At 55.1% G+C, this 26,462-nt stretch overlaps 3 protein-coding genes across 4 annotated transcripts in view; 1 reads left to right on the forward strand and 2 right to left on the reverse strand.

The window, feature by feature from the left end:
- Positions 1 to 1,991, reverse strand: part of EML2 (EMAP like 2) — a 26,246-nt gene extending 24,255 nt beyond the window's left edge. The window contains exon 1 of one of the 2 annotated variants that reach the window (XM_027618713.2): positions 1,672 to 1,991. In XM_027618713.2, coding sequence (XP_027474514.1) covers positions 1,672 to 1,843 — 172 coding nt within the window. In that variant the 5' untranslated portion in view covers positions 1,844 to 1,991. Of the gene's footprint in view, positions 1 to 147; positions 173 to 1,671 lie in introns of those variants that run through there. The other variant, XM_027618714.1, reaches the window with a different exon arrangement.
- On the forward strand, positions 1,923 to 22,611 carry GIPR (gastric inhibitory polypeptide receptor). The gene is made up of 18 exons (XM_027618719.2): positions 1,923 to 1,997; positions 3,663 to 3,685; positions 4,179 to 4,255; positions 9,163 to 9,229; positions 10,237 to 10,365; positions 10,775 to 10,874; positions 11,307 to 11,414; positions 12,135 to 12,238; positions 12,949 to 13,052; positions 13,248 to 13,392; positions 14,182 to 14,341; positions 14,556 to 14,616; positions 14,935 to 15,004; positions 15,124 to 15,212; positions 15,304 to 15,442; positions 17,405 to 17,446; positions 17,543 to 20,076; positions 21,557 to 22,611. The coding sequence occupies exons 5-17, from the start codon at positions 10,294 to 10,296 to the stop codon at positions 17,747 to 17,749; spliced, it is 1,401 nt and encodes a 466-aa protein (XP_027474520.1). The 5' UTR covers positions 1,923 to 1,997; positions 3,663 to 3,685; positions 4,179 to 4,255; positions 9,163 to 9,229; positions 10,237 to 10,293; the 3' UTR covers positions 17,750 to 20,076; positions 21,557 to 22,611.
- Positions 20,850 to 26,318, reverse strand: SNRPD2 (small nuclear ribonucleoprotein D2 polypeptide). The gene is made up of 3 exons (XM_027618718.2): positions 26,168 to 26,318; positions 24,553 to 24,732; positions 20,850 to 21,120 (listed from the first exon to the last, which is right to left on the reverse strand). Coding segments are annotated over exons 1-3 (357 nt in total). The 5' UTR covers positions 26,170 to 26,318; the 3' UTR covers positions 20,850 to 20,945.
- Positions 26,319 to 26,462: the final 144 nt, after the last annotated feature.

Below are 26,462 nucleotides of genomic sequence, written 5' to 3' on the forward strand. Positions count from 1 at the left end.
GCCCCAGATGCGGCTCTCCCTGTCCTCTCCAGCCCATGGGTACAGCCAAAGAACTCCTCCATCACCCCTCAGCCCATTTTCCCCCAAGTGGGAGAGGGTGGATGACTGAGGCGTCCCTCTCCCCACTCCCTCCCAGACCACTCATACCCAGACTCATTGCTGGCAACAACCGAGGAAGACCTGGCGCCCAGCCGGGTGGGAGTAAAGGTGGTGTCATTAACAGGGCCGGGGCGTGGAGGTCGCACCTGCCATCCCGCGTCGGTAGGCCGCCCCGCCCGCCCGCTGGGCTCCGCAGTGCAGCCGTCCGTCCCTCCCCTCCCTCCCCCCCCAACTCCTGGCGGCCCAATCGCCAGCCCGGCCTCGCCCGCCCTGCCCCCCACCCAGAGCCCCTTTGGTCCGGTGCTTGGACCTGCAGAGGAAGGGGGGGGGCCTCCCGAAGTCGGAGGAAGGGAGCTGTCAGGACTTAGAACTCGGAAGGAAGGGACTCTCAGGGTCCTGCTGGGATCACGTTTTCCAAGGAGGAAACTAAGAGCGGAGGCTGGAAGAGTGTGCGGAGACTCACCCAGTCAGTAGGTGAAGGGGCAGGAGGGCCCAATGACCTCGTTGCGCCAGGCCCCCTCTTACCTACCAGGGCTAATACTACACACACATTCCCCCAAAAAAGGGAAGGGGAGACGGAGAGAGGCCCCTTATGGTGTTATAGGGAGCTTACGTGTGACAGGACTCTTCATGCGGAACACTTAGCCCTGTTCACTTAGCACTGTTTCCTGGCTCACGGTACGGTGCTCAGTAAATCCAGAATACAATTAACTATTATTATGGCACCTACTGCTCCAGGCATCTTTAGTAATGGTGGTATTACCTCCACTTCAGGAGGAGGGAAGGAGGAAGGGGATTGAGGCCCAGAAAGATGAAGTTACTTGTGCCTGGACACACAGCCTTGCAGCAGGAGAACAGGTACTGGACCCAGGCTTAGGCCTTGGACCGTCCCCCCAGGCCCCCTTAACTCAAGTCCTCTGCCCCCTCCTGAGCATTCCCCCACCCTCAGCCCTTTTGCCCAGAGACCAACGCTGGTTTCTCCTTCTCCCCTCCCTTCCACCTCCTTCACCTCCTGCTCCCCTCATCTAGGCCTGACATTCACAGTGGCCCTTCGGGTAGAAGGAAGGGGTGTTTAGGAAGAAGGGATGAGTCCTAACAGGTAGGAATGGTGGGGCCTGAGGATTTGGGGGTACAGTGGAGGCTAAATCTTCTGGTCATCCTACCTGCTCCCACACCCAGCCCACAAGCCTATACCAAATCCCACCTCCCCCTAGTCTGTCAGTCCCTCTGCCAGGGAGAAGGGGGAGGGTCCCAGAGGATTGAGGGGGGAAAAGGGCAGAGTTCCAGACCTTCAGGCCTGGCCCCTCGACCCCAAGCTCCTGAAGGTTCTGCCCCCTCCTCCTCATCCAGTCACTTCGGGAGAAGGGGAGAGTCGAGGCAAGTGGGGGACTGGGATCAGGGCTTTGGGAATCAGGGACCTTGCTCTGGGGTCAGGGTCCTCCTGGGGAGGGGGGCGGAGAAGGGAGGATCTTCCGCAAGGGGCGAGGATGGGGGGACTTGGAAGGAGGAGGTTGGGGCAGGAGGAAATGGGTCCTGGGCGGAGCCAGGGTCGGAACTGAGGAGGGGTCTCACCGTTGCAGTACTGAAGAAGGGAGGACGTGTCGTAGAGGCCGCAGAAGGCCGGGCCGCGCTCCGCCATCGCCCCGCCACAGCCACCGCCGGCCCCCCCGGCCCCAGCCTGGGCTCGGTCCCCCCCTCCAGGCCCTGCCTCCCGTTGCCATAGCAACGCCCTTCGTTCCAGCATCCCCGGCTCGGCCCGCCCGGCATCAGGCGGCCGGCGCCGGGCCTGGCACTGGGGTCATCCCCCAGGATGGCGAGAAAGGGGGGTCGGGACACCCCCTGCCAGGCCCCCCAACGCAATCCTTGAACCGGGATTGGTTGAGCCTAGATCCCCCTAGGTACAGTCTGCTCCCGCCCACAACCGGCGCGTATTCTCCCTAGACCCCCTCCTCGCCAGTTTAGGACCAATGAGAGCCTGTCGCCCAGGCCCCTCAGCCAATAGGGATGCAGAAGGATTGGAAGGGGCCGGGCCTTCCCTGCTTTTTCAGCCTGAAGCGTAGCCCCGGGCTCTGAGAGGAAGAGAGGGTGGAGAAGACACTCCCCAAAACCCCCAAATCTTCTCCTTAATCTTTTACTGAATTTCCCAAAAGCCCCCTCGCAGGACCAGGGCCCGACCCTAGAGCCTCAAATCCGCCTAGATATCCACTAGCTCCGCCCTCGAACTCCAATTCTTTAGAGTCCTTGTTTATTAGATGGAGGGCCGCCCCCAGGCCCTTAGCTCCACCTCCGGAATCCTGCGGGAGCTAAAGTTCTGTTCCTGCCGGCAGAGCCTTTGGCGCCCGCAAGGTATCCGAGAGCTATGGTACTTCGCCCAGAGCCCTTGACCTTGCCTTCTTTTAGGGTTAGCTCCACCCCCGGATTTAAGTCTGATATCGCTCCCCAGCCTTTCCTTCCTCTCTTTTTTTTTTTTAATGTTTTTAATTTATTTATTCATGAGAGTCAGAGAGAGAGAGAGAGAGAGAGAGAGAGAGAGGCAGGCTCCCTGCCTAACAGGGAACCCGATGTGGGACTCGATCCCAGGAGCTGGGATCATGACCTGAGCCGAAGGCAGACGCTTAACCGTCTGAGCCACCCTGGCGCCCTCCTTCCTCTTTTTTATCCGCGGTCCCTTGGTTCCTCTCCAACAGCCCTCATCTCCCGCAACTTCAATATCCAGTCCGGGTTTTGACATAGGCCCAGCTGTGAGGCGGGGAAGGCTGGCGGTGTCAGTCGGAGCCGGCTCTGATGTTGGGGGAGGAGGGGAGGAGAGAAAACCTGACAATGGATTTAGAGAATAGTGGATCACCTTCGCCCAGTCCCCACTGACGGTCAGCACCTAGTCTTGACCAGACCATGTTGTATAGGAAGGAGAAGTGAGCCCAAAGCGGGAAGAGACTTACAGGACACACAAGCAGACCGTGAAAGCCCTGGGCTTTGGAAACGGATGGACCTGAGTTTAAATCTTGACTGCACCAGTTTCTGGTTGTGACCCTGAGCCTCAGTTTCCACGTTTGAAACATGGGCGGTCATAGTGTGCCTAAGTCTCTCATTCATTCAAAAATGTTTACTGGGGCGCCAGGGCGGCTCAGTTGTTAAGCACCTGCCTTTGGCTCAGGTCATGATCCCAGAGTACTGGGATCCAGCCCTGCATCAGGCTCCCTGCTCAGCGGGGAGCCTGCTTCTCCCTCTCCTTCTGCCACTCCCCCTGCTTGTGCTTTCCTGCTCTCTCTCTGTCAAATAAATAAGTAAAAGCTTTAAAAAAAAATGTTTACTGATTTAGAAAGGGGTAACAAAAATGTTTCCTGAGCATCTACAGTGTGTCAAGCTCTGTGCTAGGTGCTGGAGTTTCAGTAGTAACCAAGTCAGTGCCAGAATTTGTTCTCATTGATCTTGCAGGGTGATGGACGAGGTACGCCACCATACACAAAACAATTAACTAATAACTAACATTTATTGAGCACCTACTACATGCCAAACACTCAGTTATCTTCACCACGAGCCCTATTTTCACCACCGTTTTACAGATGAAGAAAAAGGCACGGAGCCGGTAAGGGAAGGTCTCTCTGAGGAGGTGACATTTGAGCTGAAATGTGAAAGACAAGGAAGCAATCATGCATGAAGTTGGGGAGGGGAAGCTTTCTACGTAGAGAAATCAGTAGGTGCAAAGATCCTGAGATAGATATGAGTGTGGCATATTCCTGGGGCAACAAGAAGCCTGATGAGGGAGAGGAGAGCAGGAGGTAGATGAGGTCAGGGAGGCGATGGACCCACCAGATCCTGTAGGGCCTCTAAGATGTGGGAAGATGTTTGTAGTTTGTTACTGTATCCTCCGTGAGCCCCAGTGAGGCCACAGATGTAACTCACACATGAGTACAGTACCTGGCACACATAGAAACCTGTAAATGCTAGCAGCTCCCATCCATTTCTTAGGGAACACCTACTGTGAAAGGCACCAAGGTCAATAATGAGTTCAAAGTGATGGGCAAAGTAGATGTGGGCCATTATTATTCTATGATCACAGCTGGCTGTGTTATTGATAGAAACAAAGAGTCCAGATCCTGCAAGCTCCGTGTGTTGGAGGAGCGGTGTGAAGCCACAGGGAGAGGAGTTCAGCCAGGTGAGTTGTGTGCTTGTGTGTGTGTGTGTGTGTGTGTGTGTGTGTGTGTGTGTGTGTATTTGGGGGGTGGGAGGGGGTGACACACAAAGATGAGTCAGTCCTTGCCCTCCAGGGGTCAGGATCCATGTGAGCTCAGTGACCTTGGCCCAATAGCTTGCTTCTCTGCAAAATGGGAGCCATTCCAGCACCCACTTCCCAGGGGAGAAGAGCAGGTTCAGTGAGCTCAGGCCTGTCAAGTGCTCAGCACAGTGGCTTTTGGGTACAGCTAATGGAGCTAGTTTTATTACAAGTGCTTTTGCAGGGAGATGTCAAAAGCCTGGAAGTGGGGAGGAGGGGAATGGGGAGAAGGGAGCTCTGCCCTGGGGGTGCGGGGCAGGACTCCCAGTCTGGCTTCATCTTTCCTCTCTGCCTCTAGGTTTCCTTCTCTGAGCCACTTTTCTCTCTTCTCTCTCTGTCTCCCTTTATGTCTCTGGAAATGGGTTACATCACTTATGAGCTATGTCACCTTGAGCAAGTGACCTCCCTTCTCTGCTACTCCTACTTCTGATCCTACATTCTGTTTTTCCATCAGCTTTATTTCCCCTGTCTTCCTGATTCTTTCTTCTTTCTTTGTGTTTCTCTCTCTCCCTCTCCTTCTGTTAGTCTGTCTCTCTATTTGGGTCTATGACTGGGCTGGGCAGGAGGGCTGGGCCCCTGGGATCCCCAGCATTGCTGAATCCAGGGCCTGATACATAATAAGTACCCAGTGAAATGAATAGAACCCTGCTCTGGGCCGAACCCTGCTCTGGGCGATGCTGGGGTCCCACAAGCCACTGAGAGAGCCCGGATCCTGTCCTCACAGAGCTCAGAGTCCGGGAGAGGAAATAGTTATTGGTTGAATGGATGAATGAGTGAGTGAGCTAACTTTGAGGCAGGCTTGGGAAACAAAACAAAAATTGGGTGGAGGCACTTGAGGCAGAGAATACTGCTAGAACAAAGGATGAGGGCCCGGGAAGGGTCTGAAGAGCTGGGACTTCTCAAAGAGAAGGCTGGGGAGCTCAGCAAGGGTCTTGGAGGCTGTGGAGGGGAGCCCGAGCTTGCTCCTGAGGGCACTGGGGAGCCATGGCAGGTTCTAAGCTAGAGAGGGATGGGGGCAGTTTGTGCTTTAGCATCATCACTCTGGCTGCCTAGCTGTCCTATGGGAGGGGGGGTTGCAGGTGGGAAAAAAGGGGGGTATGACTGGGGAGAGAGGGGCCCTGGACCAGAGCAGGAGCTGTGGGGGAAGATTCTAGAAACCTGGAGGAAAATGCCCAGACCAGCCTGCTCTTCTTGATGCTAGGAAAGGAGCTTCGGGGCTGGCCCACCACCACCAGGGGGCAGCCAGAGCTACAGGTTTGAATCTCAGCTCCTTTTCCCAGGGCGACGAGGTTTACACCTTGCTTTGGTGAGGTGGGGGGGGGGGGGGGGAAGTTGGAGCTATCTGTGGGGCCCTGGTTGAGAGCCCCTCTGCTCTCCTGCCCCCAGCCCGGCCTCTTGGGCCCCTGGAGCCCCCACCCCACCAGCAGGAGATTATGTCAACACAGCCCCGCTGCTTCTAGCCAGGACAATATTTGCCCTCAGGATCTGGGGAGGTTGCTATGGAAACGAGCTGCAGGGTGTGGGGGGAGCACCCCCTCTCTCCCGGAAGAGGGCGAGGGGTGCTGGGCATCTCTGCCTCATCTCTCACTGATTGTGTCTTTGGAAGAGTTTACCCCCATCCCCATCTGTCTGCATTCCAAATCTCTCTCTCTGGACCATCTCTTCATCCCTGTGTCTGTCTCCTTCTCTGGATACCTGTCTCTGGGTCTCTGTCTCTCTGGTCTCATCTCTGTGGTTCTCTGTCTCTGTTCTTTCCTGTTTCCCGGCTCTATGCTTCTCCATGTCTCTGTCTCTCTTTGGGTTTCATGTCTCTACGTCTTGGTCTCTCTTTGGGTCTTTGTCTCTATCTCTCGCTTGGATCCCATGTTTGTGTTTGTCTCTTGAGGCCCCTGTCTCTGGATCTCTGCCTCTTTTCTGTCTCTGGGTTCCTGCTTTCTCTGGATCCTATTTGTGTGTGCGCGCGAAGTGTATGTCTCTGTGGGTCTCTGTCTTTCAGGCCTCATCTATCTTCAGTCCTGAATCTCAGGGGGGCCACCTCAGCCTTCCATTTCTGGCCTCGGTCCCCATGGGGTGCCCCCTCTCCCCATCTCTCTCTGCCTCATTTCTCCTGTACCATCTGCTGGCACTCCAGGCCCCCTGCCTGCTCCCCACAGGCTCGGCTTGGCCACAGCGCCAGCGGAGCAGGCACAGGCCTTCCAGCTCCTTCCCTTGGGGGGCACTGCCTGCTCCTTGCTGGGGGGTGGGGCGACAACAGCGCCCCGCAAAGACCCAGGACCCGAGGCAATGGAGAGAGAGAAACAGAGACAGACACCCTGAGCGCTGACAGATGACAAGGGGAAGAGAAAGGGGAAAGGTTAAAGATGGGAAAGAGAGGGGCGCCTGGGTGGCTCAGTCGTTAAGCGTCTGCCTTCAACTCAGGTCATGATCCCAGGGTCCTGGGATCGACCCCCCCCCCCCCCCGCCCCGCCCCACATCGGGCTCCCTGCTCCGCGGGAAGCCTGCTTCTCCCTCCGCACTCCCCCTTGCTGTGTTCCCTCTCTTACTGTCTCTCTCTCTCTCTGTCAAATAAATAAATGAAATCTTAAAAAAAATAAAAGATGGGAAAGAGAGAGAGAGAGACCCAGAGAACCGAGGTCCGGGATTCAGAGAGGGCTGTGTGTGTGTGTGCGCGCGCGCGCGCGCGCGTCCCTGCCGCCCCCTCCCCAGACCCTGGGAGACTGCAGAGGACCCAGGAGAGGGCTTCGGTGTGCAGAGGGCCATGAGGGACCCAGGCACCACCCTCCTGTGCACCTTGTGCTGGGTTCTGACCCCGGGGGTCCCCCGCAGGGACGGGTGAGGACCTCTGAGCCACAGCGGAGTCCTGGCTAGCTCGCCTCTCCTCAGCGCCTGTTGTTCAGGCTTTCTCTCCCTCCATCCCCCTTGTCTTTCTCTTAACGTGGCCTGTGCTCTGTCCCCACCCTCCTCCCCTATCTCTCTGTCTCTCTCTCTCTCATTATCTCTGTCTCTCTCTCTTTCTGTCTCTCTGTGTATCTTTCTCTGTCTCTTCAGATCTCTTCCTCTCTCTCTCTCTCTGTGTTCTTCTATGTCTCTGTCTCTTTCAATCTCTCCCTCTGTCTGTCTCTCTCTGTCACTCTCTCTCTCTGTGTACTTCTATGTCTCTGTCTCTTGATCTCTTCCTCTCTGTCTGTCTCTCTTGGTCTCTCTCTCGTCTCCATCTCTTCCTGTCTGTCTCTGGTCTCTCTGGGCCCTTGGTTTCTCTTCCTGTCTCTCTCACCACCTCAATTCCTCTCCACTGCTTTCCCCCTTCCCCAGTCTCTCCCCTCCCCCTTCCCAGACTCCCCCCACCTTCCCAGCCCTAGCTGAGTGGCCCCCCAGGCTCTCTTGGGGCCAAGGAGAGACTCCCTCCCAAGCCCAGCCTCTCCCCGAGGTGCTGTGCTATCTCAGACCCCTCTCCCTCTCCACTCCATGAACCGAGCCTTTCCCAGGACCCAGAGGGCGCCAGGAATTTGGGGCAGAGAGCAGGGAGGCCAGCTGGAGGCCAGGGAGCCAGGACCCCCCCCCCCCCCGTTACCCCCCTCCCAGACTTGTCTCCTTCCAGCTCCTGGTGCTGGACCTTGCATCCCCCAGTCTCCCTGCCCCTGCAGGGGCCTCGGGGCCTCAGTTTCTCCTCTGCCAAGTGGGCACATTCACCTCTGCCCCACTTATCCCCTAGGTCCCAGGGGAGCATATGCTCCTGAGTGTTACAAGTTGACTAATGTGCATGAATCCGTGGTTTGTATTACTGGGGGATGAGAACATCGAGAACCGAGACTAAGGCTTTCCCCCTGATGTACAGACACTCCCCGTTTCCCATATTTTAGAGCAAAGAAAGAGACTAGAAGTGGAGACTGCGGGAAGGTGTGTGATTCAGTGGTGCCCGTGACTGCGAGACCCTGTGAGGCCGCGGGTTCGTGCGTGATTGCGGCATGACGGTGTGTGGTCCTCTGTGCGTCCGTGGGGCTGTGAGGGACGCCGTGGCATGTGATGTGTGTGTGACTCGGGGACTCGTGAGTGCGGGTGAGGATGGGGAGAAGAGTCGTGTGTCCCTACCACCATGGCACTGGGTGTGACCGCGTAAGGGTGACGGCGTGACGACATGACACCCTGAGAGCGTGTGCCTTATTGACATTTGGGGAAGGTGTGCTGTCGGGGTGTGACTGTGGGCTCTGGCGACCGTGTGAACTGTGAGAGTGTGGATGGGTATGGTTGCGTGACCTTGTGTGTGGCCCCGCAGGTGGTGGTAGGTCAGGGGTTACATGACTGCATGAGGGACTGCATATCAGCGTGTGCATGTCATCGACGGTCATTCTTCCAGCCTCTGCTCAATGCCCAAGCCGGTGCTGAGTGACGCTGGGGACCCAGGGGTGACCACAGGCCGGTGGGGAGATGAGACCTAGTGACTGGATGGCCGACACGGCATCACGAGAACTGTGGGAAGCCGTGATTGTGTTGCTCTGTGAGTGGAGTTGCCTGCAGTCCGGGCCCACGGCTGTGTCACTGTGGATGACTGTCAGCCTGTGCGAGGAGTGTGACTGCGGCTGTGTGCCACGGCTGGGTGGGATGCGTGGGACCGTGTGAGAGCCTGTGACCCCGGCTCCGTGACTGCTCTTCCACGTGACCGTGGGTGACTCTGATCCTCACGCACCACTGGCCGCCCCCCCCCACCCTCCGCCGGGTCTCTGCCCCAGAGCTCCCCCTTCTGCTCCCTGGCCCCGCCCTCTCCCACTACCCCAGGCTGTCACCTCTTCCAGAGCCCAGGCGGAGGCCGTGGAGGCAACAGCCGCTGGAGTGAGTGATCGAGAGCAGATCTGGGGACAGGTGAGGGCTTTCCCAATCCCAGCCCATTCCCCTGCCCCCATGTCCCACTCAAGCCTCTGGGTCCCTCTTTCTCTGTTTCTTAGCTCATGCCTTTGTCTCTTTGTCTCTTTGTCTCTCTGTGCCCTCGCTCTCTAGCCTCCTGTCTGCCTGTCTCTCCATAGCTCTGTCTCCATGTCTCCTGATCTCTGTTTAGCCTCTGGATGGCTCTGTTTCTGTCCCTTTCTCTCTCCTTGCCCCATTCTTTGTGTCTCTCTCCATGTCTCTGTCCCCTCTTTGTCTCCTAGCCCACATTTTTATCTGTCTTTTCCTCTCTGGTCTCTTGCTGTGTGTCTCATTCTGCTTCGTCTGTATGTCTCTCAGTCTCTATATTTCTGTTTCACCCATTTCTGGGGCTCCATCTGAGATCTTCCCTGCTTCCCCCTTTCCCCACACGGTACTGTGGGGGGAGGGATTGGGGTTAGACCAATTTTCAGGCATCTGGGCCCCTGCAAACCTAAGCACAGGGTCTGACTCCTCTCTGGTCCCTAGGGAGAGGGTTGTTCCATTGACTCTGGGCTTCATTCACAGCGGGCAAGTTTTTTAAAGTCGGGATCCTATTTGCCATTTGAAGACCCTCTGGGCCGGTAACATGGGAACTCTGAGGGTCATTTCAAGCTCCGTGCCTGACGCTTACCTCTCCAAGGCAGTCCCCAGATTCCCCAGAATCTCTAGGTCTAGACTCCGGGTGACATTAGCGCCTCCGCCCAGAGCAGCTCTAAGGGCAACCGCGCCCTCAGCAAACACCCCCCTTCCACCGCCGCTGCCCCAGCAACAGTTGGGGGCGGGCCTGGGAATCACGTGCTGGATCTCGGCCTCGCCCACTCTCCCCCCACCCCACAAGTCATCACTTGTGGGGGCGGAGGGGGACCACTGCCTCCTAGTCCGCCTGTTTGAATCTCAGAGCGGGTGGCGCCCGGGGCTGGAGGCGGAGGGCCGAGGCTCCCTGACTCTGCGCCCTGACCCTCCAGGCCGGACTGCCCCTACTAGACCAGACTCTTCGCCCCCCATGCCCTGCCGCCCTCACGATGCCGAACTGTCCGCCTTGGCGGCTGCTACTGCTGCTCTCGTGGTGGGGTCCGCTGCTCCCGAGGGCGGAGGTGAGGACCCCAGGAGCCACAGGGGTTGAAGGCTAGGAGGGAGGTCTGGGGACAGTTTTAAGGCTTCCCCCGCCGCAGAGAGAGTTTTAAGACTGCCCCGCCTGTCTAGATTCGAGTTGTTTCCAGTCTCGCTTCTTTCCCTCTCAAATCCTCCTGATGATTTCCAGCCACTCCTTCCCCTAATTTTCCTGAAGGTTTTCAGCCCCCCCACAGCAACTCCCCTGGTCTCGGCACTCCTTGAGACCTAGAAGAGGTTTCTAAGTTACCCAAGACTCCCGGACAAAACAGGGCAGCCTCTTCAAGTCTCTGTAGGGTGTTTCTCACCCACACGAACCGTGCTGCCTGGGAGCGGGGATCGGTCGGCGTGTGTGTGTGGGGGGGGGGGGTCCTCCCTCCTCTCTTTCCATAGACAGGCTCTGAAGGGCAGACGGCGGAGGAGCTGTACCAGCGCTGGGAAAGGTACCGCAGAGAGTGCCAAGAGACACTGGAGGCCTTGGACCCCCCGGCAGGTGCGACTGGGGGGCGGGGCCTGGGGGCACGGGAAGGACTAGGGCTGAGAGGGGTGTGATTGAGGCGGGGCTAGGACTGACGGACGGGGCCTGAGGAAGTCTGGGGTAGAGGTGGGCTGTGTCGGAGAGGCCTGGGTGATGCTTGGCCTCGGTGGTACGGACTTAGACCTGAGTGCGCGGTGGGGGGGTGGGGGAAACTGGGGCGCAACTCGGGTTAGTGGGAGAGGCCCCTGCAGAAGCTCGAAAGGGCGGGGCTGCATCAGGTGGGTGGAGCCTGAAGGGCGGGGCCTGGGGTCTGGCCCTTGGGAGGGGCTGTGGCAGAGCCGGGGACTGGACCACCCCCGGTGGGCGGGGCCAGAGCAGCGCTTACGCAGAAGCCTTGGGCTGTGTGCGGTCTGTCCACCCGATGTCTGGCCCCCACGCCCACCCCAGGCCTCGCCTGTAACGCGTCCTTCGATATGTACGTCTGCTGGGACTACGCTGCCCCCAACGACACTGCCCGTGCGTCCTGCCCCTGGTACCTGCCCTGGCACCGTCATGGTGAGGTGCCCCCTGGACCCCGGGCCCTCCCCTGACAAAAATAGCTCCTAGCCCTGCCCCAGACAACACTCCCCAGAGTTCGCTTGATCTTGATCCCACACTTGATCTCCTGCTCCTCTCTGTCCGTCTGGCTGTCTCCTCCTGCCTGACCAACCCTGGCTCTGTCACGTAATGCCTCTCTTCTGTCTCTGTATCTCTCTGAGGACCACAGGGTTCTTATTTCCTCCGGGCGTCTTGGTCTTCCTGTCTATTTGGCCTAACTAGCTATTTGGCCTAGAGCAACTTATTTAACTTCTTTATGCCTCAGCTTCCTCTTCTGTAAGATGGGGTTGATAATAGTACCATTTTTATAGGCTTGTTATGAATATTAATTTAATTAATACACATAAGGGTTTATTATCCTCACATCACTTTGGCTATCTCTGCCTTTGTCTTATTTTTTTTTAAAGATTTTATTTATTTATTTGACAGAGAAAGAGTTAGCGAGAGCAGGAACACAAGCAGGGGGAGTGGGAGAGAGAGAAGCAGGCTTCCCGCACAGCAGGGAGCCCGTTTCGGGACTGAATCCCAGGACCCTAGGATCATGACCTGAGCCAAAGGCAGACGCTTAACAACTGAGCCGCCCAGGCACCCCTGCCTTTGTCTTACTTTTGTCTTTCTGTTTCATTCTCTGTGCCTCTCTCTCTGTGCCTCTGATCCCCTCCTTTGTTTCCCCCACAGTGGCTACAGGCTTTGTCCTCCGCCAGTGTGGCAGTGATGGCCAATGGGGACCTTGGAGAGATCATTCGCAGTGTGAGAACCCAGAAAAGAATGGGGCCTTTCAGGTAAGAAGCAGTGAGGGATTCAGGTCAGGATGTGCAGGGAGAGATGAAAAGGCAGCCACCTCAGGCCGAGCCTGAAACCCCTTGTGCTATTCAAGACTCTAGGGTCCAAGTGATAAAACCCAACTTAAACTTGTTGGGTGGAGAAAGAAAGAGAAATGTATTGGCTTCTGTGATTGAAAAGTATAAGGTAACAGCTACAGGCACAGCTGGATCTAGGTGCTCAAATGATGTTGTTGGGAGTCTTTTTGTCTCTCACCAAACATGACTTTGTTTTTCTCTGTGCTGGGCTCATCTTTTCTGTGGGATGGAAAGTGTGGTCCTTGTTAATTAGCACCAGGCTCACATCGTACCAATCAAGCAAGACTGTGGGGGAGACTGAACTTTGTTCTTAATAGCTCTAACGTAATGTCCCAGGACTGATACCTTGGGCCATGCCTCCACCCTGCACTAATCACTGTGTATGTGTGTCTCTGTGTGCGTAGGGGGTTATATAGAATGCTCTGACTGGCAGGTCACATGCTCGGCCCTGGACTGAGGGGTGGAATCAGCCAGTTGGCCCCAGTCAAGCAAGGGTAGTTGGATCCCCAAGAGAAAACTGGGATGCTGGGCAGGAACAAAAAGCAGGGTCCCTTTCTGGTCCTGGGGAGGGGAAGCACTGAACTCTGTTCCTGTGTCCTCCTACCCTCCTGCACCTCCCTACCCCGACCTAGGATCAAAAGCTGATTTTGGAGCGGATGCAGGTCATGTACACAGTGGGCTACTCCCTGTCCCTGGCCACACTGCTGCTAGCCCTGCTCATCTTAAGTTTCTTCAGGTGAGACCTCCAGCCTTGAGTCACAGCTGCAGAGCCTGGGCCTCAGTTTGCCCAGTAAGATGGGGTGGTCAGGCTCCACTAGTGACAAGCATCTAATGGTGGTTCTGTGGGAAGGGCAGGGAGGTGAATTAAGGGGCTCTGTGTGGCTGAGGGCAGGTGTCCAGGGGTCCCCAGACTGCATCCCAAATCCCCTAGGAGGCTGCGCTGCACTCGAAACTACATCCACATCAACCTGTTCACGTCTTCCATGCTGCGGGCGGCGGCCATCCTCACCCGAGACCGTCTGCTACCTCCACCTGGCCCCTACCCTGGGGACCAGGCCCCTGTCCTGTGGAACCCGGTGAGCAGCATCCCTCTCTTTCTCAAATTGGGATTCTGCCTCCTCTGATGGGGCCAAGAAGTTCCCAGTCCATTTACTACTTTCTACACTTATCAACAGTTTCTCTCTCTTGACCTCTTCAAACACATTTGGAGAGGGGCCCTCCCAACTCAGCCTCCTCCATCACCCACGCCATCACCTCCTATGTGAGATTTTTCTCTTGCTTAGTTCTCATTATCTCACCCGTCCCTGGACTTTTCCACCAATGAGAGAGTCCCCTGCTGGAGGTGGGGCATGGCAGGATGGGAGGGGATTTGATAGATACCAATTTGTTGTTACTGTGAAACAAAGGCAGGGGAGGCTAGAGGCTGGGGGCCCAGGTGAGAAAAACTTGCAGGTAGCCAGTTGGGCCATGTAGATTGTGAAGAAGCTATGGGGTGGGGGAGTCCCTGTGCTGGCCGGACAAGGGTGACGGGGTGGGAGAAACTTTTTGACAGGTGAAGTAGTTGAGTTTAATTTTTAGAAGGCGATGGGGTGGGAGAGGCCATATTTGGGGGCCCTGGTGTGGGGGAAACTGATAGCAAGACGGAAGACACCAATTGTTAAAGAGGTAAAAGCGGGACAGCTCACAGAGGGAAGAGAATAGAAGAGAGAAATCAATCACAGATAACATCCTCTGGTGATGCAGAGCGGGAAGTGAACAGTGGACGGCAGGAAATGGAGGTGGATGGACGACCAGGTGGAGAAGGACGGCCTGGGGACACCCTGGAGGCCCTGACTGCCCCCTCCCCCTGTCCGGCCACCCCCTAGGACCTAGCTGCCTGCCGCACGGCCCAGATCGTGACCCAGTACTGCGTGGGTGCCAACTACACTTGGCTGCTGGTGGAGGGTGTCTACCTACACAGTCTCCTGGTGCTTGTGGGAGGTTCCGAGGGGGGCCACTTCCGCTGCTACCTGCTTCTCGGCTGGGGTGAGCCCCGACCCTGTCCCCTGCCCAATCCGGCGCGCCTCCACTCCCTCGACTCCCCTGCTGGTCTACCTCAGGGGGTCTCCTCCCCTCTCTGGGCTTCTGCCTCCCCACCCCGGCGGCGGCGGGGGAAATTCCGCGGGTCTTGGGCCTGGAGGGGCCCGTGCGCGCGCTGACAGCTGCGGCGGGGTGGGGGGCGGGGTCGGGGTCTGCACAGGGGCCCCCGCGTTTTTCGTCATTCCCTGGGTGATCGTCAGGTACCTGTACGAGAACACGCAGTGAGTCTTGGGGTCTGGGGTGGGGCCTGGGAGGCGGGCGGAGCTTTGAGGGACTCGGGCGGGGTGTGATGGAAAGGTGGGGAGGTTCGGAGGGCACGTAGGGGCTGGGAAGGGGTGGGTGGGATCTAAAGGAATGGGGAGCTAGGAAAGATTGTGTCCTGAAGGGGACGGGATGGGAGCGGGGCCTGGATAGTAGCAGGGGGGCTTTAAAGGGACGTGGGTGTGGCATTAAGGAGAGTGGGCGGAGCTGGCGAGAGAGGGTGCGTGATCCTCTGAGTCCAGGGGTTTTTCTCTTAGCTCTACTCCCCCTCCCCTCAGGTGCTGGGAGCGGAATGATGTCAAGGCCATTTGGTGGATCATACGCACCCCTATCCTCATGACCATCTTGGTACGGCCAACCCTGAGTCCTCCAGGCCACCCTCTGGAATTTCCCACCCTGGGAAACGGGGCGCCACCCTGTCCCCCAGGACAGGATGGGGCTGGCTCAGCCTCTGTCTCTCCCTGCAGATTAATTTTCTCATCTTTATTCGCATTCTTGGCATCCTTGTGTCCAAGCTGAGGACGCGACAGCTGCGCTGCCCGGACTACCGCCTGAGGTGAGGGAGCCGGGCCGGGATGGAGGGAAAGGGGCAGGGTGCAAAATGGAGGACCTGGGGCTGCGGGACCACTGCCACCCTCTACCCCCAGGCTGGCTCGCTCCACGCTGACGCTGGTGCCCCTGCTGGGCGTCCACGAGGTGGTGTTTGCTCCGGTAACAGAGGAACAGGCCCGGGGTGCCCTGCGCTTCATCAAGCTCGGCTTTGAGATCTTCCTCAGCTCATTCCAGGTGCTAAGGCGCTAAGGCGGGGTGCAAGGGCTACACCCTTCGTCCTGGGGCCCTCTTCCCCAGAGGGGCAGGGGGTCTACAATTGTCCACTGATGCGGCCACTGAATGGGGTGTGAACATGTTCACATGTTCATTCATACATTTCTGCGCACAACACTGAGCTAGCTCTGTCCTGAGCTGGGGAGGCAGCAGGGAGCAAGGGAACAGACCAGGCAGCCTCAGCAGACTGCCTCCTGGTGAAGATGGAGGGCTTTGCAGCCCGGGTAGGGCTAGGGCCAAGTTCAGGTTCTGCCACTTTGCAGCTCTGTAGCCTTCACCTAGGGTGAGGTAGATGAGGTGCTTACAGTGCAGAATGTAAGGAGGCACTCCAAAATTTAAGGCCAACTCTGCACTTGCCTGCCAAACCCTAGTCACCATACTGCTTTTCCTTGTCGGGCCTCAGTTTCCTCATCTCTAAGTGGGAACAATACTAATCTCACTTCACAAGGCTGTTCATTCATTAAATTCAGCAGAAATGTACTGAGCCCTTACTGCGTACCAAGCACTATTCTGGGCCAAGAACCAAATTGCCCCTACCCTCTAGTGGGAGAGACAGATGCTAAACATGGTATGTAAATAAAATGAACAGAGTGTCAGATGGAGAGATGTGCCTAGAAGCTGGCGGCGGGGGGTGGGGGGGAAGAGAGCAGACAAAATATAGAGCTATAGACGGTGGGTAAAGGCCTCACTGAGAAGACACTGGAGCAGAGACATGGTGGTGAGGGAACAAGCCAGGCAGATACTTGGGGAAAGTGTTCCAGGAAGAGAAATATCAAGTGCAAGATCCCTGATATCCAACATGCTTTAGGCGGTGGGAGCCAGAGGAAGCAAGTGGGAGATAGGACAGAGAGGTGAGGTACCTGGGCAGATCCTTGGGCCAAGTGAGTACCTTGGCTTTTCCCTGAGGGAGCTGGGAGCCACGGGAGCAGAGGGACGTGATCAGAGTTAACTTTTTTTAAAGATTTTATTTATTTATTTGACAGCGAGAGAGGGAACACAGCAGGGGGTGTGGGAGAGGGAGATCCCAGCTTCCCTGGGATCATGACCCGAGCTGAAGGCAGACGCTTAACGACTGAGCCACCCAGGCGCCCCGAGTTAGATTTTTTTTTTTTTTATAAATTCTGTTCAGGCACAATCCACTTCTTTTTTAAGATTTTATTTATTTATTTGACAGAGAGACAGCGAGAGAGGGAACACAAGCAGGGGGAGTGGGAGAGGGAGAAGCAGGCTTCCCGCCAAGCAGGGAGCCCGATGCGGGACTCGATCCCAGGACCCCGGGACCATGACCCGACCCGAGGGCAGTCGCCCAACCAACTGAGCCACCCAGGCGCCCCCCGAGTTAGATTTTTAACAAGATCATGGAAATTAATAAGATTTGTAAGATTTTAACATAAATAACTGATTTGTATTATTAAGTAATTTATTAGTAATTATTTTTATAAAAGTTTATACGTAAAATGTATACTTACATAGATAATTCTTAAAATTAATTTATTAATAATATGTAATATATATAACAAATTTATAACAAGCTTAAGAATAAAGTTTAACGCTATGTGCCAGGCACTCCAGCTTCTTGCATAGTACGTCAATTCTCACAACCACTACTCTACTATGACCCCATTTTCCAGAGGAAGAAACTGAGGCACAGAGGGGATAAGCCCTTGCCCAAGTGGGTCAGGAAGTGGGGAAGCGGTTCTCATATCTAGGCAGCCCACCTCCAGGGTTCCCTGTTAGCCCTCTTATTGCTCAGCAAACCTGGGAGGGCAAAGGGGGGCCAGGGAGAGGGTGATTGAAATGGTCTAGGACCAGGGTAGCGGCAGCCGAGGTGGTTTGGGACCTGCTAAGGGTCCAAGCTCACTCAGGGGGTGTCTGCGATCCTGCCCCCACTCTCGATTTAACCCCCGCGCCTCCTCCTGGCAGGGCTTCCTGGTCAGCGTCCTGTACTGCTTCATCAACAAGGAGGTAGGGACAGCCCCGGCTCGCCGCCCGCGCCCTCTGGCGGCCGCGCAGGGAACGGCCGGGAGCGCAGGGAACGTTCTGAGCCCCGTCGCATTGCAGGTGCAGTCGGAGATCCGCCGCTGCTGGCACCGCCGTCGCCTGCGCCACAGCCTCGGGGAAGAGCAGCGCCAGCCGCCCGAGCGCGCCTCCGGGACCCTGCCCTCGAGCTCAGGCCCCTGCCGGGTCGCCCCTGACCGCGCCCTGTCCTTGGGGACTCTCCCAGGGCCTGGGGATGAGGCCAGCCGGGCCTCGGAAAGTTACTGCTAGGCAGCGGGGATCCTGTGTCCATTTGAGATCGCACGTATTTATTGAGTGCCTACTGTGTACCAGGCCCAGTGTGGAGGGTGCTGGAGCAACTGGGGTGCGGTGGGCGGGGGGAAACAAGGTCCCTGTTCTCCTAGAGTTCACAGTTCACAATTGGCGGGGGGGGCAGCAAAGACAGAACATCAAGTCAGACACACACTGTGGAATGGCTAATGTGGAAAAATTAGAAGGGAGCCTAGGGTGGTCCAGGAGGGCATCTCTCAGGAGTTGACACTTAAGCCCATGCCTGCAAGAGGTGAAGGAGACCGCTTTGGGAAGAAGATTCTAGGCAGAAGGAACAGCATCTGCAAGGGCAGAAAAGCTCGGCGGTGCCTGAGGGACAGACAGGAACAGACGGTGCCATGTGATGGAACAGATTACCGGGGGGCAGGACAGGCAGCTGCGGAGGGGTGTGAAGTGGTTGGAGGGGTGGGAAGTGGTCGGATTCTGGCACTGCTCTTCTAAAGGTAGAACTGAGGATTTGCCGTTTCGCACGAGGGAAGTGCAGCAAGAGAAGTCAAGGAAGACTCCTAGGTTTGGGGTGGTGGCAAGAGAGGGAGATGGGGTTCAGGGTGGGGAGAGCCAGGAGTGCTCTTGGGACACGTCAGGCTGAGGAAAAGGCCCTGGAGCTCACAGGAGAGGTGAGAGATGGAAAAGAGAAATGTGGGGCAGCACGGGGGGGGGGAGGGGCAGAAAGGAGGACTTGGTGTGTAGACTAAACAGGAGCCATTCAGGGCAGGACTCAGAGGAACTGGGAGAATTGGGGAGAGGCTGACAGCCTCTATCTGGACCACCTGTACACACACAAGACTCTCACTCCTAAATCCATCCCCAACTCAGATCTACACTGAGATTCAATTAGTACCTGGGTGTGGTTTTCCTTAGGGTCCCCAGCCCCCTGGACACATGTGCCCCATAGCCCCTGAGTAGAGTCCTTCAAGCATGGGGTTGTGCTGGGCCCCCCTCATGGGTTGGGGCGGTGCTCTAAGGCAGGGGCCTTGTAAATCAAGCATGTACTTTTGTGTATGGGAGGTGGGGGGAGGGCATCTTCTTGGCCAGGCCATCAGGAGAAACGAGAGGTGGGCTGTGTGCCTGTGGTGGCCTTGCAATCTCTTCAGCCATGTGTTGCCACAAGAACACGGGCGCTATGCCGCCACTGGCCCCCATGCCTAAGAGAAATCCCTATTGTGACTGTTCATGTGATCTCCCAATACTTAACCATTTACAGCGTATGCAATTAAAATTATGTGTGTGTGTGCCAAACATTTTCTGAGGACTGCTTCTCTAAAAGGTAGTGTAGGAAGAGTAAGACTGCAGAAACCAGCCTGGTCCAAACTTAGTTTGGCTACTTATTAGCTGTGTGACTTGGGAGAAATTCCTGACTTCTCTGTGCTTCAGTTCCCACTTCTGGAAAAATGGGTATAATGACGGTGTCTACATCCTATGGTTGCAAGATTCCGGTGAGTTATTCTTAAGGTAGTTCCTGGTGCACGGTGCATGCTTTTCCTGCATTCTCTGCTTTCCCTTTCACGCAATGAAGGAAGAGGTGATTACAAACACTTAGGCAGGGGTGGGTGAAGACGTGAGGAAATTCAGACTGATGCCAAGCAGGGTGCCTGAGGCTGGAATTTGTGCTGCCAGCCCGCAGGGCAGGGAAAACCAATTCCCACTTCTTGGGGAGGCTAGGTCAACAAGAAGGGGGAGGCAGGGCAGGGATCTGAAGCCAGGACTGATTCCAGGGCTTGTGCTGTCCTAGCTCCTGCACAAGAATTGAATCCTTGCAGGGGCGGGGACTGGGACAGGAGTATCTCCTGCAGCAGCACCACTGCTCCCACATTACAAGTAACTTGGCTCCATCATTTCCTGAGTGACCCTGGGCAAGTCGCTTACCCTCTCTGGGCCTCAGCCCGTCTCATCTGTAAGATGGGATGGCTCTAGTATCTACCCGCCAGATGACTGTTCCCGCTAGATGTGGGCCACTCAGTAAACGTGCACCTTTATAACCTCACAGCTGTTGTCCTGTGTCAAGCCTTCTCCTCCTACAGGGTCCCTTGCTCTGTCACTAATGGACTCATGGACTAACTCAGGGTGTGTCTTCCGCAACTCAGCGTATCAGACATCTCATTTTATCCTGATCTGAGGCCTGCAAACTCCTGCACCCACCTGGTGTTTGGTCTTATCTGGAGAACAGAGTAAGAGATGCAAGCAGAGACAGAACAGAGAGACATGGGTTGGGGACAGCACAATGTGTGCGCATCAGAGCAAGACCAGGATCTTCCTTACCCCCCCCAGTAAGTCAGCCTCCCCCTTTCCCACCTCTATCTCCCCGCATCTGTCAGAGAATTTCTCCCAGGGGTAATGAAGTTGTAATTTGAGGCCAGTGGAGCTCAGGGTTAAGCTCCAGGCTCTGGCGCAGGGTGGAGTTGAATTATACCAACCCCACTTCCTGGCTGGGTACCCCCGGGGAAGTGCTCACCCCTCTTTGTACCTCAGTTCCCTCCTCTGGAAATGGAGGTCACCATTAACAGTGTCTGCTCACAGTGGCTGAGAGGAAGTCTGATCAGCGCCGAGGCGAGGGCCTGGCACCCTAGCAGCTCGGCAGGCGTTAGCCGCGATCACTACCGGTATTTGGGTGCTGGCCGCTCTAACTAGATCCTCCTCCTCCTCTCAGTGAGGGCCAGTCGGGGCTCCCCCGGGTGCTGCCAGGCCCCCAGCACTGCAACACTGCAACACAGACCCGGCAGAGAGGAGGCACTTGGGGGACTGTTTCCTGACTGAACAAATGGAGAAAAAGACTGCAAGAAGTTCTGAGCTAGACCTCCACTTATTGAGAGAGGGACAGAGGGAGGGAAGAGAGAGAGACGCAAGAGAGAGACACAGTGATGAAGAGAAGCTAGAAAAGATTAGGAAAGGGAGCTCTCTGTACCCAACCCATTCGCTTCACAGATGGGGAAAGTGTGGCCTGGGAGGGGCAGAGAGGTCCTGACCCCAGCACCCGGCCCCACACCCAGCTGCCTCCCTTCCCCAAGTCTGCCCTGCTCGCAAGGCTCTGAGAACAGACAGATGCCACTAGAAAAAACACAGGACTTTATTATTCCCATTACAAAGGGCAGGTCTTCACAGGATGAGGGCGGGAATTCTGATGCTGGAGAGGAGGCCCCTACTTGCCGGCGATGAGCGGGTTCCGCAGGACCACGATGACCGAGTCCCCGCGCAGGAACATCTTGGAGATGTAGCGGTCCTTGTTGACTGGCTTGGACTTCTTCTTGCCCTTGCCGCTCTTGGGGACCTCGGTCCACATCTCCTTCACATTCTCCAGCACCATGTTGCAGTGCCTGGGGCAGGGGGAGGCACTGGGAGTGAGGGGGGAGCCTTCCGTCCGCCCCTCTTCCAGCAGCACCCACAGACCCAGGACCAGGACAGCTGGGGCTCCCATACCACCTCTGCCAGTCCTCAGGTTGAGGCTTGGGCAAAGAACTTCACCCCTCTGGGCCCCAATGTCATGCTCTCTAAAATGGAGCCATTTGCAGTGCCTCCCCCATAAGGGCTGCTGTGAAGCTAAATCAATACGGCATTCTTGTAAAGACTTAGAACAGGGCCCTGGCCCAAGGTAAAGGTAAGCAAAAGGCGTCTGCTTGTGTTTCTTAGTTCCAAGTACTTCTGAAGGCATCAGCAGGGGAGCTGCTTCTCTCTGCGGAACCAGAGGCCCCTGGGGCCTATGTGGGTACATGACGCCTCCACTACAGTCCTGCTTGGTCCCTGTCTCCTCAGGGTGCCAGGTGGACGCACGTGAGGACAGGATGGATTGGCTCACTCCACAAGCACTTGCAATGAATAAAGCAAAGAAGCAAAGAGAGGATAACCCTGCCCTGATGGGGTCTGCGTTCTGGTGAGGAGAGAAGAATGCTAAGCAAGTCAACAGACTGACCTGAAACACTTGTCAGATTATGTTACTTGCTACGAAGAAAAATTAAAGCCAGGCGAAGGGACAGAAGGATGGAAGGAAATGTTACCGAGTAGCAAGAAAAACAAAATAGTTAAGAGCAGGGAAGGTCTGTGCCTTGCTATGGAGTAGTATCCACGAGAAGCTACTGAGTGACAAATGCCAAGTACTCAAGGAAAGTGATTCTTTTGAGGGGAAGAAAGCGGGTAGGAGAAGCATCGATACTGCCCACTTGCTTGTACAATACAGAATCCTGGAAGACATTCAGAGACGGGGGGCGGTGGGGTGACCTGGGTAGACTGGGGACAGGATGGATGGAAAGTTTTCATCAGACTGCTATTACTGTTTTTGGGAATCCTGCGAATACATTAGCAATTCAGAGAAAAATAAGTTAAAAAAAAAAAAAGAAGTAGCGTACCAATATAGAAACATTTCCAAGATATATTAAGTGAAAAAGCCAAGGTCTAAAACTGTGTGATGTGCCCTTAGCAGTGATTTAAAAATAAAGAAAAGCACCCTCCTCCGTCTGTTGGTCTGATGTCACGTGAGGAGACAGACCTACGGAATTCGCCATGGAGGGATTCCTGGGGAGTGCCACTGGCGGGCAGGGAGCAAAGACTTGCTCTTCATTGGGTGCTTTTGTTTCTTTTGAATTTTGTCTCAACTGCATGCACTGCTCACCCAAGAAAGTAACATAATTAATACAGTAAGTAAGGGGGTTAAGAATGCTTTAGAGGACCTGCAGGGATGTTCTCAGACCACTGACACAGTGTGAAAAACAAGATGCAGAAGAGCAGCACATGAAAGATTTAATCTTAAAAACAATTAAATTTGGGCCCCTGGGTGGCCCAGTAGGTAAGCGTCTGCCTTTGGCTCAGGTCATGATCCCAGGGTCCTGGGATCGAGCCCTGCATCAGGCTCCCTGCTCAGCGGAGAGCCTGCTTCTCCCTCTCCCACACCCCCTGCTTGTGTTCCTTCTCTCACTTTGCCTCTGTCAAATATATAAATCTTTAAAAAAAAAATTAAATTTATGATATGATGACATGTCAATCAGACCTCAAAAAAGCTGTTAGCTAACACCACAGAGGAGCCCCTGGATGTGTGTGAGAGTCAAATGCGGCAGGATACATATTAGGGTGGGAAGCTGGGTACGGTAGAGAGGTGGGAGGCTGACGTGGGGGCAAGAAGCAGCAGCTAGGGAAAAAGGAAAGAATCACCTTTAAAAAAAAATGTGTGTGGGGTGCCTTGGTGGCGCAGTTGGTTGAGCGGCCGACTCTTGGTTTCAGCTTGGTTTCACGATCTCAGATCGTGAGATCGAGCCCCGCCTCCGTGCTCAGCGCAGAGTCGGCTTGAAGCTCTCTCTCCCTCTGCCCTTCCCCCCCCATTAAATAAAATAAATCTTACAGAAAATGTGTACACACACACACGAATAAACCGCCACTTAACTGTGCTCTAAGTGCCCACGCCCCTCTCCTGAGCACGAAGCCAGCAATCCTTACTGCATCTCACCAGGAGGTAAACACTGGTGTCACCTCCAGCTTCCAGAGCAGGACACCAGGTACAGTGGGATGACATTTTGGAAGTGGCAGATCCCGTTTTCAAATCCAGGTCTATCTGCCTCCGTGGGCTCAGCACTTCCTGTTCTTGTTCTCATTCTCGAGAAGAAACTGAGCCTCAGAGTGCAAAGACTTATTCCTGGTCACATAACAGCTTGTGGCAAAAACATTCTAGACTTACGCTTTGCCACACTACTTCCCACAATGCTAACTGAAGGCTGCAGGTTATATGTTTACTGAGCATCTATCATCTTAGCTACTGAGCCAAGTACTCTTCCTACGGAAATACTTAACCCTCACAACTGTCCTACGAGGGATATTTTCATGATGCTCATTTTGCAGACAAGGAAACTGAGGCCCAGAGAGGAATAACCACTTGCTGTTCCCTCTGGCCAAAACACTCGGACCCTAACTTGCTCCTTCATCGTATTTAGGTCTGTTCATCATTGCTTCTTCCTATGGGGCGTCTTGCGCTCCAGTCTAGGACAGCACCTCCTTCCCAGCACTCCATACTCTTACTTGGCTTTTCTTTCTTTCTTTCTTTCTTTTTTTTTAAGATTTTATTCATTCAAGATAGAGAGCGAGCAAGAGAGAGCATGAACTGGGTCGGGGCAGAGGGAGAGGGAGAAGCAGACTCCCCACTGAGCAGAGACCCTGACGTGGGGCTCAATCCCAGGGCCCCAGGATCGAAAGCAGATACCCACTGAGTCACCCAGGTGCCCTTGGCTTTACATTTCTTATGACAAGTTATTTATGTGCTTGCTGTCAGCTTCCCTACTGACAGCATAAGCTCTCTTGAGTATAGGACCCATCTTTGTTTTAGTCACTGCTGTGTCCCTAGAGCCTAAAAAAAAGTACTGGGCATGGGTACTCTATGTTGTAACTGCAAACACTGATTAAGAGCTTCCCGTGTGCCAGATGCTGTACTTCTAATGACTGTATTACACGTCAAATGTATTAAGTCACTGAATTTCTGCAACCACCAGAACTAGTGCCACTGTATGGAAGAGATAAAGTTACTTGCTGAAGGTTGCCTGGCTGCTAAGTGGCAGAGCTGGAAAATGAATCCAGGAAGCCTGGCTCCCAAGTACATGCCCAGCACTACGGTACTGCACAGCTGGAGGGACCACACGATACTGTCACACCTTGAGGCCTGAAGGCGCTTATGCCCCAGGACTCTAAAAACCTTGTATTCAGGCTCCTCACACTGGAGCTAGGACCACATCTCCAGGCTTGGACAGGACACCTTCCAGGATCCAGGTGCTCACCTGTCGAAGGCCTTTACGCGGCCCAGGAGCTTCTTGTTGTTGCGGCAGTTGATGAGCACCTGGGTGTTGTTCTTGACTGACTGCGTGAGCACAGAGAGCGGACCTGTGTTGAACTCTTCTTCCTCCCGCTTCTGCAGCTCCTCTGGGGTCATCTCACTCTTGGGCTTGTTGAGGAGGCTCCTGAGTGGGCAAGCATGGAACCCACGGGTGAGAGGGCCCAGCGCTGGAGCGTGCGTGGTCACATGGCCTTGCACTTGGGTGTCTCCCCAACCTTTCCCCAACACATCGACCCTCCTGCTCAGGCCCTCTCGCTTGGCATCACCAGTTGGATGCTTAAAAGACGTTTCCAACCTTACACAACCTCAGTTGAGCTCCAGATCTCCCAACCACCCCAACCTACTCTATCCACAGCCTTCCTCGTCTCCATCCTTCTAGTTCCTTGAGCAAAAATTCTGATACCAACTTGACTCTTCTCTCTCACATCCTGCATTCCATCTGTCAGCATAATCCTGTCATCTGCCTCTAAAATATACCCAGAATCTCACCATTTCTTAGCATGGCCTAAACCTCCATCACCTCTCTCCTAAGAGGCTTATTTGTCTCCCTGCCTCTGCCCATGCTCCCCGACGGGTCTGGAGTCCCAGAGGTTGTATCAAAACCTAAGTCATATCTTCTCATGCTCTGAAACCTTCCCATGGCTCCCATCTCCGTGTAAAAGTAAAATCCAAAGTTTTTACAATGCCCTGCATCTGTCCATCCCTCTGTTCGAGCCAGTGGCCTCCTAAGTGGTCCTTTAAGATATTAGGCAAACTTTCACCTTGGGCCTCTCCATTTGCTTTCCTTTCCCTCTGTCTGGATACCTCCCCGGGTATCTTTGTGGTTCTCCCGCTCTGCTCTTCGGGTCTTTGCTCAACTGTTGCCTTCTCAGTGTGTCCTGCACTGGTTATTCAGTTACTCTCTCTCAAAACTGGCATTCCCCATTGTTTTTACCCTGCTCTATTGTTTCTTTACTCACAGCTCTGGTCACCTAACACTATGTTTTACATGTTTATTATCAGTGTATTCATTGCCTGCCTTTTCCCACCCCATAAGCTGCAGCAGGGGAGTTTTTTTTTTTCTTATGGGGCCGGGGTGGTATTCGCTGATGTATCCCACGTGTCTAAAGGAGGGCCCCATACGGGAGCGTTAAATAAATACTTGCTGAGTGAATACATAAATCAGGAAAATCATTTCGGTGACTCGTGAGCCGAAAAAGTCGCGAATGAGGTGGAAAGCCAACCGTCTCCAGCTCAAATGGTCCGGGTAAGTCCCGTACCTCAAACCGTTATTTCTAAAACTCTGCATTCCCCTTTCCCTGCTTCTTTCCTTCCCCTTAATCCATTTCGGTAAGACTAATTACCTGGGAAATCCCAGCCCATTAACTGATAAAGCTGCCTTCTCTCTCGAACTCAGGACCCGTCAAAGGCCCCATGACCGTCCTCAAACTCGTCAGGAGAAAGGTCCGTACTTTACCCCTAAAGTCTCTGCCCTCGCCCCGCCTCTGCGCACCAGCGGTAAGCGGCCACATTTACGCCCTCAACCCCACTCCCGCCGCCAAAGCCTAGCCCGGCCTCACATGGTGATAGTGCCTGAGGTCCCAGATCAGCGCCGTCTCCTCCGCGTTGCTGCTGCCTCCGAAGAGAGAGCGACAGGCGGGACTTCCGTTTCCTGCGGCCCACTTCCGTCGGCGCCCGCGCAAGCCCAACCTGTGGGGGCGTGGCCTGTTACCATAGCGACCCGCCCAGCCCGGCGCGGAGGCGAGGTAGAAGCATTGCGTAGTATTTCAAGGTCTTTCAGGACCATACGGGGCAGATATACACGGTAATGGAGAGAAGAAAACGGATTCGACTCAAATCATTTCGTTGCAGAGC

This window comes from Zalophus californianus, chromosome 17 (assembly GCF_009762305.2).
Source record: "Zalophus californianus isolate mZalCal1 chromosome 17, mZalCal1.pri.v2, whole genome shotgun sequence".
Taxonomy (NCBI): domain Eukaryota; kingdom Metazoa; phylum Chordata; class Mammalia; order Carnivora; family Otariidae; genus Zalophus; species Zalophus californianus.